This window comes from Amblyraja radiata, chromosome 7, assembly GCF_010909765.2.
Source record: "Amblyraja radiata isolate CabotCenter1 chromosome 7, sAmbRad1.1.pri, whole genome shotgun sequence".
NCBI lineage: Eukaryota > Metazoa > Chordata > Chondrichthyes > Rajiformes > Rajidae > Amblyraja > Amblyraja radiata.
In genome coordinates this window covers 27,365,142-27,379,785 of record NC_045962.1, presented here as the reverse complement: position 1 = coordinate 27,379,785, position 14,644 = coordinate 27,365,142, and the positions used below count along the sequence as shown (strand labels likewise).

General features: G+C 38.8%; 2 protein-coding genes across 10 annotated transcripts in view; both read left to right on the top strand.

Annotated features, from left to right (window-relative positions):
* rapgef4 (Rap guanine nucleotide exchange factor 4) overlaps positions 1 to 2,045 on the top strand; it is a 205,784-nt gene extending 203,739 nt beyond the window's left edge. For all 5 annotated transcript variants that reach the window (XM_033023947.1, XM_033023946.1, XM_033023945.1 and 2 more), the window contains one exon: positions 656 to 2,045. In XM_033023947.1, coding sequence (XP_032879838.1) covers positions 656 to 783 — 128 coding nt within the window. In that variant the 3' untranslated portion in view covers positions 784 to 2,045. The remainder of the gene's footprint in view (positions 1 to 655) is intronic.
* A 4,020-nt stretch (positions 2,046 to 6,065) lies between these two features.
* Positions 6,066 to 14,644, top strand: part of map3k20 (mitogen-activated protein kinase kinase kinase 20) — a 124,838-nt gene continuing 116,259 nt past the window's right edge. Inside the window, exons 1-4 of one of the 5 annotated variants that reach the window (XM_033023939.1) lie at positions 6,075 to 6,253; positions 7,172 to 7,343; positions 7,442 to 7,622; positions 8,739 to 8,826. In XM_033023939.1, coding sequence (XP_032879830.1) covers positions 7,464 to 7,622; positions 8,739 to 8,826 — 247 coding nt within the window. In that variant the 5' untranslated portion in view covers positions 6,075 to 6,253; positions 7,172 to 7,343; positions 7,442 to 7,463. Of the gene's footprint in view, positions 6,254 to 6,868; positions 7,344 to 7,441; positions 7,623 to 8,738; positions 8,827 to 14,644 lie in introns of those variants that run through there. The other 4 variants (XM_033023937.1, XM_033023940.1, XM_033023938.1 and 1 more) reach the window with 4 other exon arrangements.

Below are 14,644 nucleotides of genomic sequence, written 5' to 3'. Positions count from 1 at the left end.
GGCCCCTGGTTCTGGACTCCCCCAACATCGGGATCATGTTTCCTGCCTCTTGCGTGTCCAAGCCCTTAACAATCTTATATGTTTCAATGAGATCCTCTCTCATCTTTCTAAACTCCAGAATGTACAAGCCCAGCTGCTCCATTCTCTCAGCATATGACAATCCCGCCATCCCGGGAATTAACCTTGTAAACCTCCGCTGCACTCCCTCAATAGCAAGAATGTCCCTCCTCAAATTAGGGGACCAAAACTGCACACAATACTCCAGGTGTGGTCTCACTAGGGCCCTGTACAACTGCAGAAGGACCTCTTTGCTCCATTTCCATTCTGGCAAGCACTACATCAATTTTTCTTCGTTCTGGCAAGCACTGTGACAATTTTCCAGCGAATAGACTGTTTGTATTAAGTGAATAGTGTGCACTGTTCTGTGCATAGTGAAAGGAACCAGCAATCTTGTATTGTCTATAAGAACACCGGAAGATACAGATAGAAAAGTCCATTGCTGTCCTGCAGAGTATTTCACAAGTATAAAATTTGTTTATTGGAGTCTGTCATGTTTTTCATTTTAAAAAGCTATGTTGTTTCTTGAATTTGTTGATTCTAATTGTTTAACTAAATATTTAATAATTTATGTTAATAATATTTCTCCCTCCGTCAGATCCAGATGCATCACTTTCAAACAAGAATCATCAGGATGTGCGTACATATGTACGACAGCTTAATGTAATTGACAATCAGAGGACTTTATCACAATTATCTCAGAGATTGGAGCCACGCCGGTCCTAATAAGCTACCTTCCACTATTGCACTGCCATAAAATAAATTATTTATACAAGCATAATGGGCATTCTATTGTTTATGGTATTAAGGATTATTAATATTGAAATGAGGCTGTATTGTAGCTGTCTTCTCCCCAATAGAAAGACCTTTGAGATTGAACTTGGTTGTTACAGCTCCTGTAACTGCCTCTTACAAAATGGGAATTTATAACATGTTTTACCAAAAAATAAATCTTTATAAAACACTTTATTAAGAATTGGATGATTAGCAAAAGGATTCATGTTTTATCCAAATCCTTATGCTGCAAAGCATAAGGATTTGTGCTGAGAAATATTCTGTGTATTCACCCAAGCACAACGATAAGAAGGTCCTCTAATATTTGTTGAGAGCACAAACATTAAATATTTCTGCAGTTTGTTGCTTTTAAGATGTATTTGTAATTTTTTTAAATTTTAAACTTAAACTTGGAAAATAGCACAAATCGCACAAGATTAAATTTAAGATATTCCACCATTTTGGGGTAACTCTTTTGGATTTCAATACTATAAGTAAGACTTGATTGTTTCAACTACAATTTTGTTTGTTATTAAACCTAAGCATTTTCTGTTTGCTCATAAGGCACTTCATTCAAGATGTTAGTCCTTGTAGCTCTCAACAGCATGTTGCAAGAGCCTGCTGTTCTTGTCAGTAGCACACTAATTAAGCAAAACACAGCTAAATAATTTTGAGCACCCCACTGATACCATATCTTTTGTATGTTGTACTTTTTAAAAAAAATGAATTTTAAGTGGTCAGAATTTAATTTGAAAGCGATAATGTGTATTCAGTGTACACTCGATTTGCTTTCTGAAATTTCAATCAATTCCTTCTCCTTCACTTAGAGAATCATCCCCAGGCGCCCGAAAATTTTCTAATAATCATGTTGTTGTGACAGAACCACACAGCTTCAGATTCTGTAGGAAACCCTGAGTGCTGATTATTTGTTTTAGCACTATTAAGCAAGTGTAAATAGTAAAAAGAACTCTTGCTTAATGTCATTTTCCATGACAGTTCTAGAAATGATATGGTGCCAAAAGTATTTCTTATTTTAATTTAATGCATGTTTAAAGATTGGTCATTTAAAAAACTGCATTTTTGCTATACAGTTAGCTTTCAATTCCCTGAATTATCTATAAATGTTCTTAATTGTACAGTAAATGGATCTAATGTAAACACAAACTGATTACTGCAATGTGTTGTTCTAAGTCAAATAAAAGCTTAGCTTTTTACAAAATGCAGCTGCCATATCTGGATTTTGTGTAAACTGGTGGGTACAAAGTAGTTCAGCTATTCATCAGCGGGAATCAACTCTATGAATTCCATTGTCTGCTGCATAACGATGCTGAGTTTCTTGCACTTAATTTTATGTTAATTAAGGGCAAGAACTTGCGTTACCTCTTTTATATGTTTATACATATTTTTGGGATACTAAGTAAATCAAAGAGGTGAGAGCTTCCTTTATAAAAAAAAGACCATATCATCATTTATATCTTCTCAATATTAGTAGTGAGAAAAATATGGAATCTTCAATGTAGTATGTTAGAAAAGAAAAATGAGCAGAATTGGCAGATTTTTTTTTGAGTAATCTACTGGCATTTTTGAGAATGTGCATACTAGAATACTTCAGGGGGAACCAGTACAAAAACAATGTGTTTGGATCTTTGGAAGTAATTGAAAAGATCCCATGCAGGGGATTGATTAATAAAATCAGATCATGTTGAATTCAAGTTCAAGTTCAAGTGAGCTTATTGTCATGTGTCCCTGATAGGACAATGAAATTCTTGCTTTGCTTCAGCACACAGGACATAGTAGGCATAATTAGAAGTAATATACAGATAGTTGTGCTATAATGCATGTTTACATAATACAAATTGGATATAACGTAAGTGACGAATTAGGGAACATTTTGCTGAATTGGTTATTATGCAATTTTGCTCGTAAACTAGAAACCATTTAAATGTTACTTAGGAAATTGACAAGCAGGGGGAAAAAAGCTGTTTTTGATCTAAACAGCACCTAACCGTGGTCTTCACCAAGTGGGGGGAAACCTGTTTCCATGGAACTTTCTTGAAGTAATCAGAATAATTGTTTCTTGAGAACATGACTGCTACTTTAACCAAAGATTGATAAGCAATTGCATCTATTGATACTTGTGCAATGATACTCTATTAGCCAATGTAACATGCAGCCTTTAGTATTTTAGCGTACAGTAACAAAAATACATTTATTGCTATTGAAAATTCCTTTATTTTTGAAAATCCTGAGGGAAAAATAACATTGTGAGTCTGAAGTGCTTTTTAGCCTCCAATCCTCTTATCCCCCATATAGCACAATTGTCTTTGAAACACAATTTTCTATAACTTGAGCTTTCTTTGGAGCAGACCTATCTATATTAATAAAATATGCAGTTATCCAGAAATACTATCAGCACATGGCACTGCCTTAATTTGACATACCAAGCACATCATTACATTAATTTCATATATTTACAATATGTCAACATGTCACTGATGTTTCAACCCAACCAGTGATGTTTGAAAGGTTAGTACACAGGGTCCAGTCCTTTAGTGTTTGAGTGTGGGAGGATCCCTACACCCTGCCATAGCACCAAGTTTCAGAATGTCCCTTCTGACCCTTGGAATGTGTCAATCGGCAGAATTTGGTTGCAGATAACTCTTTGCACTGGGAGTTTCAGGAAGACCAATGTTTTTTTTTCTCTGAGGTGATCATTTAGCAGCATTTGCTATTTGTCTCTAATAGCATCCCTCAGTGCAATCCATAGAGCACAAAGTCTTGTGTGATGTAGTTGCTTGCAACGAACGTCAAGATCAATGCATCTCTTTCTAGATCCCACCTACCTCATGGGAGACCTTTGAACTATCTTTAATCGATAATTGTTGTACCATTTATTCTTTATATATACACTGTAATCATGTATAGTCTTTGACTGGATAGCATACAACAAAAAAGCTTTTCACAGTACCTCTGTACACGTGACAATAATAAACTAAACAGCCATTAAAGAGAACAATAGTGGAATTGAAACTCCAGCTTTGCCGGAAGAATCTGATGTGGGGGACCCTTCTAACCTCAGTTAAGCAAGGTCTTGGTCCTTTTTAGAGAGTTCAGGTGATGAGGCATTCAGCAAAGTAACTGATATTCTGCTCAGAGAATCATCAGACAGGATCCACTATCTCCTTCTCCTGCAAAGCTTCTAGGGATTTGGTGCCTGTCTGATTGATATAGCAACTTTTTGCAGGAATCACATTTTGGCTTAAGAGGAGACAGACATGTTAGTGAGCGGACAACTATGTGTCAGATGAAATATATTGTACAATACAAGTCTGCCCATTTGAATATATGCACATGTGAAAGTTTGGGTTGTGTTGATGTTCATATAGCTATGTTCATAATTGTAGAAATATCACCGAAGGCCAATATGCAGATGCAGCAAACAATTGAAAGGGCAAATGGTAATTTTTATTTGTAAGGAAATAAGACATCCTGTATTCAATTATATGGGCCCTCGAAGAGTGCAACTGAGGTACTGTCATAGAGTCACAGAACTATAAGAACTCCTTTATTCCATTATATGGCTCTAAGAGCATACTTGAAGTACAGTCATAGTACTATACATGATGGAAATGAGCCCTTCGGCCAACTTGCCCTTGCCAACCAAGCTGCCTAACTGAGCTAGTCCCACTTGCCTGCACCTTGACCCATATCCCTCCACATTAGTACCTCAGAATTGGAGTGCATCCTTGATCCTGATGAACTAAGAAGGGAAAATTCAATTGGATAGAATGTATGACATCCTAAGCTTGATTAGGTCATATTACAAATGTAGGAAATTATGCAAAATTTCAATTTGGTTCCACGTGGAGCATCACATCATTTTCTGGACAACACTTTAGGAAGAAGTGAAAATACAAAAAAGAATTGAGAAGTGTTTCAGAAATGAAGGTTTTAATAATATAAATATATTGGAGGGCTTTTTGGTTTTCTCCTTGGAGCAAAAAGGTAAAAAATATATTTTAAAGAGATATTTAAAATAGGTTCTGGACCTGAAATGTTAACTTTTTTTCTTTCCACAGATGCTGCCTGATTAAGTGTCCAGCATTTTTTAAAGATATCCGGCGTTTGTATTTATCTTATTTTTGTTTACTTATGAGAGCGCACACATATAAATTGATTGACCCAGTTCCACACAAACACAATCCATTTATTATATTGTGTAAGGAAGAACTGCAGATGCTGGTTTAAATTGAAGGTAGACACAAAATGCAGGAGTAACTCAGCGGGTGAGGCAGCATCTCTGGAGAGAAGGAGTGGGCGACGTTTCGGGTCGAGACCCTTCTTCAGATTATTTTGTTGACTTAGATTTAAAATATACTACCTGACAAGATGCTGGAGTGTCCAGCATTTATGTTGTAACCTTCAGTGTGGAAATGGATAATACATAAAGATGAAAATGCAGGGTTAAATGTAATTGCCTGGGAAAAAAAATTATAAACAGACTCAAATTGTAATTTTGAGGTCTTTCATTCTATGAAATATTTTTTATATTAATAATTTCTATGTGATCTACAACTATTAAACTATATAAAAACCATTCTAATAAATCCTCACTTTACCTTTTTAATATGTCAAATATTTCCTAATTGTGGTTGGAAGTTTGAGGATTCTTTTGTTGTTTGAAGTTTGAGTTTTCTGCATTAACTAATTGAAAATTATTTTTATAATAGCTTTATTTCAAATGGCTCTGTATAATGCATGGAGCTAGATGATAGTAACAAATTCGAATAGCAGAATGGCAGAAATAAAATGAGCAAAACACAAAGCAGGTTATGCAGAGTATTTGGCAAAGGAATGGGTAGACGACGTTTGGGTTCGGAACACTTCTTCAGACTGGAAAAGGGAGAAATAACATAAAGGAAACATAACTTCTCCTGATCCTGAATTTTTCAGTCGATATAGAGATGTTAAAAAAATCCAAGAATGAGTGCACCTTGTCCGAACCTAGCCAAAGACCCTTAGCAATTCACCAGTTCATAATGATACGTTGTAACATAAGCGCAACGTTTAAGCCAAAGAGCAGGTCTGAAGAAGGGTCTCGACACGAAATGTCACCCATTCCTTCTCTCCAGAGATGCTGCCGGTACCGATGTTACTCCAACATTTTGTGTTTATCTACTCCTAAGCAGGAGTTTTCCAAAAGATGTCACAACGCCCTCAAAGCTGGCAATTTAAGGAGAGCAGCGCCACCAGTTGCTTGGCCGGCTGCAGGACTGGAGGCGCTCCCTCCCACACTGGAAGGGGCGGATTTTACATGCTGGGAGTCTTCGGCGGGTCAGTCATCGTTTTCACAGGATCACCGTCCCTGCTCCCTCCCCTTGTTTTCGTTCCCATTCGCAGGTCTAGGGCAAGTACAGCGGAGGTAAGAGCGCCGGTGTCTCGTCCACCCCCCCTCGCTCTCCCTCTTTCCGTGCAAAGCCCACGTCTTTTGCGTTTAGTTAGGCCCGGAAGTGTGAGGCAGACCCAAACGAAGTTCGTGCGATTGTTGCCTGTTCTTGCCGCAGTCTTGTGCAATCCCAATGATTGCAGCTGAACGGGAAGGCTGGGCTGCAGTGAGTTAGTGGTGACTTCTGCCAACTTTCGGTGTTGTCCTGCGTGTCGTCGCTTTGGTCGGGGACCCGATCACTTTACCTCCCTCCCCCCAATTTCACGTGAGCACCTTCACGAAAAGGCGTCTCCCTATCTATAGAAATATTTGTTTTTAACTTCTAGTCCAATTTCCAAGAAAGCGGCATTTTCTTTTATGCAGCCGGTTCTTTGCAAGTGTTTTATTTTGCAATAATGTCACGGCAGTGGGAGTGCACATAGAATAGGAGGCAACGACTCGGTCTGGCGCGGTTATGCCGCTGAGCTCGTGCTCAGCTCTATAATCTTTGCTCGTGGTCCTGGGCTCTGTGCCCGCGAGTGGTGGCAGCCAAAGATCTTGCTCGAGTATCTTTGGTGGCAGCCGCCGGGCTCGCGCTCCAGGGCTCTCTCTGCGCGCGCCCCGTGTCAGTGGGGGCTCGTGCCCAAAGATCATAGAGCTCCCGCTCCGCTCCATGATCTCTGCTCGTGTGCCGGGCGTTCCATGGCCAATGGCCAATGGCCAGCCCGCGAGCTGACACCACCATACCCGGCGCGAGCCGAGCCGAGCCGGCCAGTCGTCCCGGCGGCGCTGCTAGACGTCTGAAGGTTGGAAATGCCCGGCGGCTGAGGGCGATGACCTGAGACCACAGCTCCTCCTGTATTTGGGGGGGATGCCAGCGCTTGCACTGATATAACTGCATCCACGGCACCACAGAGTACTTTGCAAGTGAAGTCCCTTCTCAGTGAAGCCCCCTTCGTCGAGCAAAAGCATTGCAACTTTGAAGGGAGAAACGCAGTTCATAGTTTTTATAGTTGACGTTCAGAACAAAGTTTTCCTAATCGAGCCCTGCAACGCGCAACAGACACATTATTAATCCTTTTGCGAGGTAATTATCCCGAACGAAAAGATAATTTACGATAGTTTGGTTGTAAACTGAGCGATTTCAGTGGCAATTTACTTTACTGATCACTTTCTATTTTTCAGATTTTGGCCAAGTCATTATGCAATGTTGCCCCTCAGTCCATCATTTTTACAAATCAAGTTCGATGATTTACAATTTCATGAAAATTGTGGAGGGGGAAGCTTCGGTAGTGTTTACCGAGCTACATGGCTGTCTCAAAGCAAAGAGGTGGCTGTCAAGAAATTGCTAAAGATAGAAAACGAGGTAAAGTCCAAACTGCTTTCCCTTTTGACTCTTACCCCTGTTTTTATGTTTTCAAGAGAATAGTCATGAATAATCATAATCGGGCTAATTTTGGGGACACAATAACCATCTTTATTGCAACAACCTCGTTGGTATTTTTGTCTGTTTAACTTTTATGTAATTCTCCAGATTACAGAGATTCTTAAACATGAATGCAGGCAAACGTTATTTCTTAATAATCATCACATTATGTTGAATATTCCCCTAAAATGTTGCCACATCTACTTGCAGTTTCAGATTGACTACTGGTGAAACTACTCTCCCCGGCAATGTAAATGTATGCTTTGTAACTATGTGGCTGTATTGTTGTGTTAAAGTTTTACCGCAGTCAGATATACTTGGATCATGTTTATTTGTTTTCTTTCTGAAGTTGTCAAATCTAACAAATGATCATGATTTTTCTGTTTCAAGTATATGGTGTTGTTGTGGTTTTGCTATAGGCATGTTTTGTTCAAGAGTTTTATTGTGCTTGTGTTACTTCGTGAGGATGAAAGGAATTGTGGAAGCCCGATCATGCTTAATGTGATAATTTGGGTTAGCATTCATGACATATTTTATTCATGGAGAACTCACAATAAATGTTGTGAAGAAAGATGCAGAGAGAAACACGGGGAAATATTTTATGCAGAAATATAACCAACAGCTTTGACAAATAACTGCAATCATCAGATGGCAGAACATAAGTAGTAAGACAAAGTTGACAACACATTATGAAAAATATTCCCTTGCCTTCCTAATTCTTCAATCTTTTCTGATGCTAGGTATTAACACAAAAAAATGGTTAATAGATTTGATGGATCTCCTTTTCTCATTTAAATTTAGTGAAATTTGTTATGGGAGAAAATGATTCACACAATGTGGTCATAGCTTTTTTCAATTTGCACTGTTAGCCTGTGGCTTTTGATGTAGTCATTATATTTAATTCTAATATTTTATAATTTTTAAATGTGTAACTTTTGTGTAGGAGTCCTACAGTGAAATTATAATACCCACTTTATCAGTTTGATTTACATTAAAATACTATTATTGTTTGTAAATGTATGACTTGTATACTTTTGTGATTTATAAAAAATCTAGGCAGAAATTCTCAGTGTCCTTAGCCACAGAAATATCATTCAGTTCTATGGAGCTGTCTTGGAGTCACCCAACTATGCCATAGTCACTGGTGAGTATGCATTTAATATTCCACACAGTTCCTCTTGCGATTTAAATATGATCCATTAATTACATTTCTTATTGTTACATATCAGATTCATTGCGTAGCAAACAGCAGACTTATTTCAAATGTTTCATGTATCAGAGTTTGTTCTCACAAGTGCAACATAAACATTTGAAATTTGTTTTTGTTAAATTTGTTGCATTGCTTCAAATAAAATTTCAGTCTACGTAGATGTCTGTGATTTACAGTTCTCATGATTGTTTACTTTGTCTCCATAATCTTGTTTTTGTTTTTTGAAATTATATATGTGTGTATATATATATACTGCTTCCTTCCCCCATATAGTTAAATCTATGTTTATGTTTGTAGATACAATTTTTGATTTATGGGTTTTAACTTAAAAATGTATCTTTACTGTAAATACCATTTTTATATTAGATAAAATGCCCATCTTTGATATTTTAATGCGTGATTTATCATTCAACAACCAAAATTGAATTACTGTTATGTTAATTGTATTTTTGTATGGATTCTGCCAGAAACATTATTTTAACTGAAGTACCACCAGATTTGAGATCAGCTTCTTTTATTCTTTTTAATCTGTACTTTATCTTTAGCTGCACTCTATACTGTTTATTTGTCTCTTTTGCACTAACTTGCATATGATCAGCCTGGATAATATACAAAACTATGTTTTTCATTGTATCCAGGAATACATAATAATGTACAAATATTAATCCTGATTATATCTTGAACATTATCAAATTTACTCATCTGCTCCATAGTATTCTACTATATTCACATTCCACTTGTTCCAAAAATTTGTCACAAAAGAATTTCACTGTTTCAACATAATCTTATGTAGTAGCTACATGTAGGTCTTCACCACTTTTTCACAAAAAGGATTGAAATCATGCAAAATTGTACCACTTTCAAAATAGAGAAACAGGAACAAATCTGAGCCACAACTAAGGGATCCATCACAACGTCTGCATGTAAAAACGTGGGTGTTTCTAAGGAGATATGTTTGGGAACTTTAAGTTGAATTGAGAAAGTTATCTTAAATGCGTGTATTCCATTAAGATGTACCCCCTTTATTTAGAGTGCAATGTTAAACCTGCTACGACAGGATTGGTTCTCTCGCAATTGGGTGGAAAATGTGGTGTAAGTGTGGCACATTGGCTTTGAAAAGTTTGACGTCATCCATTGAACCTCCTGGATACTTCACAAACTTGCCAGAGGTTATTTAGGTGTTCTCTGAGTACAGGCACAAATATTCTGTGGGAGAGGTCATCAGGTCATAAGGAATAGTAGAATTAGGCCATTCGGCCCATCAAGTCTACTCTGCCATTCAATCATGGCTGATCTATCTCTCCCTCCTAACCCCATTCTCCTGCCTTCTCATAACCTCTGACGTTGTACTAATCAACGGAGTACTAATCAAGAATCTATCTATCTCTGACTTGGCCTCCACAGTCTTCTGAGACAAAGAATGCCTAATCTCAGTAGTAACAATGTGGCAGATGCCGACATTTGTCAGCATTCACCGACCAAAGTCCAAGAGGTTGATCATTCAGTGAAACAACTTAAAGAATAAATCGTAACTTAACATCCACAAGGCAAAATCCTTTACCAATTTCCCCCAGTGCATAACAAGGTTTCCATCAATGAAGATTCCTACACTCATCCCTGGAACACCTGGATAACATCATCCATTGGTTCAAGGGTCCTTTATTGTTTGTATCCACATCACAGTGAAATTGTTTTGCACAACTAACAAATGTACAGTTGCCATATTTTGGCACCGTTTACAATGAAAAACGAAAGGTCCAAAGGCTGGTCCACATACTGGAAGTACTTGAGAGCCCCAGATTCAGGAAAACCCCAGGCAGAACGCCTCTATGGGATCTAGGTTCTCGTCGGCCTCCTATATATTGACATTAGCTCAAACTTCTATAACATATCTCCAACCAAACTCATCTAGAAACACCTGGATCTCAGACTCAGCACACCCCACTGCAATTAGATCCTTGACTTTCTGACACAAACAGTAAGAAAAGGGCAACATTCTCCAGGGTAATTCTCAACAATGGTGCCCTGCAGGGCTGCACAATGTACTCCCTATACATTCATGACTGAGTGGCCAAATCCTGTTCTAACTCCATATACAAGTTTGCAGATGACCCAATTCAGTGGGCTGGACCTTGAAAGAGGACACGGAGTACAGGAAGATTAGTAGCATCAAGACACCAACCCCCCCCCTCAATGTCAGCAAAATGAAGGAGCTGATCATCAACTTCAGGACGCAGAGTGCAGTATGTACCCTAGTCTGTATCAAGGACCGAAGTGGATATGGTTGGGAGTTTGAGGTTCCGAGGTGTAACTATCACCAACAATTTGTCGTGTTCCAAAAGGCAGATTATGACCTAAATGTTGTCAAGTTGGGAAAAGGGGAAGTATAACAGGATCTGGGTGTCCTTGTTCATCAGTCACTGAAAGTAAGCATGCAGGTACAACAGGCAGCGAAGAAAGCAAATGGCATATTGACCTTCATAACAAGAGGAGTTTAGTATAGGAGCAAAGAGGTCCTTCTGCAGTTGTTCAGGGCCCTTGTGCGACCACACCTGGAGTATTGTGTGCAGTTTTGGTCTCCAAATTTGAGGAAGGACATTCTTCCTATTGAGGGAGTGCAGCGTAGGTCCACCAGGTTAATTCCCGGGATGGCGGGACTGTCATATGTTGATAGAATTGAGCAGCTGGGCTTGTACATTCTGGAATTTAGAAGGATGAGAGGTGATGTTATTGAAACATATAAGATTATTAAGGATTTGGACGCGCTAGAGGCAGGAAACATGTTCCCGATGTTGTGGGAGTCCAGAACTAGGGGCCACAGTTTAAGAATAAGGGGTAAGCCATTTAGAACGGAGATGAGGAAAAACTTTTTCACACAGTTGAGTGTGGAATTCTTTGCCTGAGAAGGCGGTGGAGGCTGGTTCTCTGGATGCTTTCAAGAGAGATAGATAGAGCGCTTAAAGATAGCGGAGTCAGGGGATTTGAGGAGAAGGCAGGAACGGGGTACTGATCGTGGATGATCAGCCATGATCACATTGAATGGCGGTGCTGGCTTGAAGGGCCGAATGGCCTACTCTTGCACCTATTGTCTATTGTCTATCATTTTAACTTTACAAATGTGTAAATAAACCCATGGGAAGCAAAAGTGGGGATTTTTTATTTAATTGTTTTGTGACTTCTCAGTATATATTCAGATGCTCTCATTTACCAATATTCTGAGCTATTATTATAGCATGCATACTGTCACCAACTGAGATTGCTCTAGCTAGTTGAATTTCAATTTAAACATATGAGCTAACATAAAATGCCCCCATGTTTTTTTCAAGACTGTTTTGATGCATAATTAGATGATTGAAAAGTAGCTAATTTGGTGCTTGCATCACTAGATTTCAAACTTTAGCAGAACTCCAATCTATCTAAACAATAGAATGGTTAAAAAAATAATTGTTCATTTTTATAAATTAAATAATTTGAGTTTTGAGAATATGAGAAAACGATCCTTTCCTGAGATTTGATAAAACCAGAAAATATATTTTTACTTATTAAATGCGAGAATGGTTAATGTTCAGCTGGGAATCATTACAATGTGGTGAATTATATTCTGTACTCTATCTTTCCCTTTGCGCTACCTATTATGCTTGAGTTTGGCTTGATTATATTTATATATAGTATTATCTGATTTTCTTTAATAGCATGCAAACAAAGCTTTTTACCTCAGTACACATGGGAATAATAAACCTAAAATGTCAGGGTTAATTTAGAAGAGGCCTACCTTGCACAGCTGAAATAGATGCTCAGATCTGGCCCAATAATTGACATATTAATGTGATCATTCTCCATAAAGTGTGATGGTTGCTTTATGATCATTAATAGCATTAGGGCCATTTCTTATTCTGAGCATGGTTTGTCATTCAATTAAATTAAGGCTGATCTGCACTGAGACTTCATTTGCCCAGCTTTCCTCTCTATATCCTGAAATTTCTTCTTAATATAAATATAATGATTTTGTTATTGGTTTTCAAATGACCTAGTCTCAACAACCTTTTATGGGAAGGCTTTCGATTTTCCCGTGCTGTATTGAATATTGGTGTCTGCTTTTATTCCAAATAGTCCAGCTCACACGTGTATGTTATGGAATATTTGGCCAATCCCACCAAAAAATTAAATGGCAGCCCCCTTTCAATATCTTTTCCCATTTCATAACTCGAACTTTTAAACATAAGAAAACCAACCGATGTTATGCAACTTTAGAATTGAACCCAGTTAGTTGTATTTTTCTTGGGATGTCGTGTCCAATGCTAAACAGCATCGCCAAACAGAAGTATACAATGCATTCAGAAAGTATTCAGACCCCTTCACTTTTTCCACATTTTGTTACTACAGCCTTATTCTAAAATGGATTAAATTATTTTTTTATCATCAATCTACTCACAATACCCCACAATAAAAAAAGTGAAAACTGGTGTTTAGGAATTTTTGCAAACAAATTAAAAATAAATAACTGAAATCACATTTACATAAGTATTCAGACCCTTTACTCAGTACTTTGTTGAGGCACCTTTGGTAATAATTACAGCATCAAGTCTTCTTGGGCATGACGCTACAAGCTTGGCACACCTGTATTTGGGTAATTTCTCCCATTCTTCTCTGCAGATCCTCTTGAGCCCTGTCAGGTTGGATGGCAAGTGTTGATGCACAGCTATTTTCAAGTCCCTCCAGAGATGTTCGATCGGGTTCAAGTGCGGACTCTGGCTGGGCTGCTCAAGGACATTCACAGACTTGTCATCAAAGCCACTCCTGCGTTGTCTTGGCTGTGTGCTATGGGTCGTTGTCCTGTTGGAAGGTGAACCTCTGCCCCAGTCTGAGGTGTATGCTCTGGAGCAGGTTTTCATCAAGGATTTCTCTGTACTTTGCTCCGTTCATCTTTCCCTCGATCCTGACTAGTCTCCCAGTTCCTGCCGCTGAGAAACATCCCCACAGCATGATGCGGTATGGTATTGGCCAGGTGATGAGCAGTGCCTGGTTTCCTCCAGATGTGACGCTTGGCATTTAGGCCAAAGAGTTCAATCTTGGTTTCATCAGACCAGAGAATCTTGTTTCTCATGGTCTGAGAGTCCTTTAGGTGCCTTTTGGAAAACTCCAAGCGGGCTGTCATGTGCCTTTTACTGAGGAGTGGCTTCTTTCTGTCTGGCCACTCTACCATAAAGGCCTGATTAGTAGAGTGTTGCAGATATAGTTGTCCTTCTGGAAGGTTCTCCCATCTCCACAGAGGAACTCTGGAGCTCTGTCAGAGTGATCATCAGGTTCTTGGTCACCTCCCTGACCAGGCCCTTCTCCCCCGATGGCTCAGTGTGGCCGGGCGGCCAGCTCTATGAAGAGTCCTGGGTGTTCCAAAGTTCTTCCTTTTAATAATGACGGAGGCCACCGTGATCTTCGGGACCTACTATGCTGCAGAAATTGTTTTATACCCTTCCCCAGACATGTGTCTCGACACAATCCTGTCTCGGGGGTCTACAGACAATGTCTTTGTCTTTGTGGCTTGGTTTTTGCTCTGACATGCTTTGTCAACTGTGGGACCTTATATAGACAGGTGTATGCCTTTCCAATCAATTTAATTTACCACTGGTGGACTCCAAGTTGTAGAAACATCTCAAGGATAATCAATGGAAACAGGATGAACCTAAGCTCAATTTTGAGTGTCATAGCAAAGGGTCTGAATACTTATGTAAATATGATATTTCAGTTATTTATA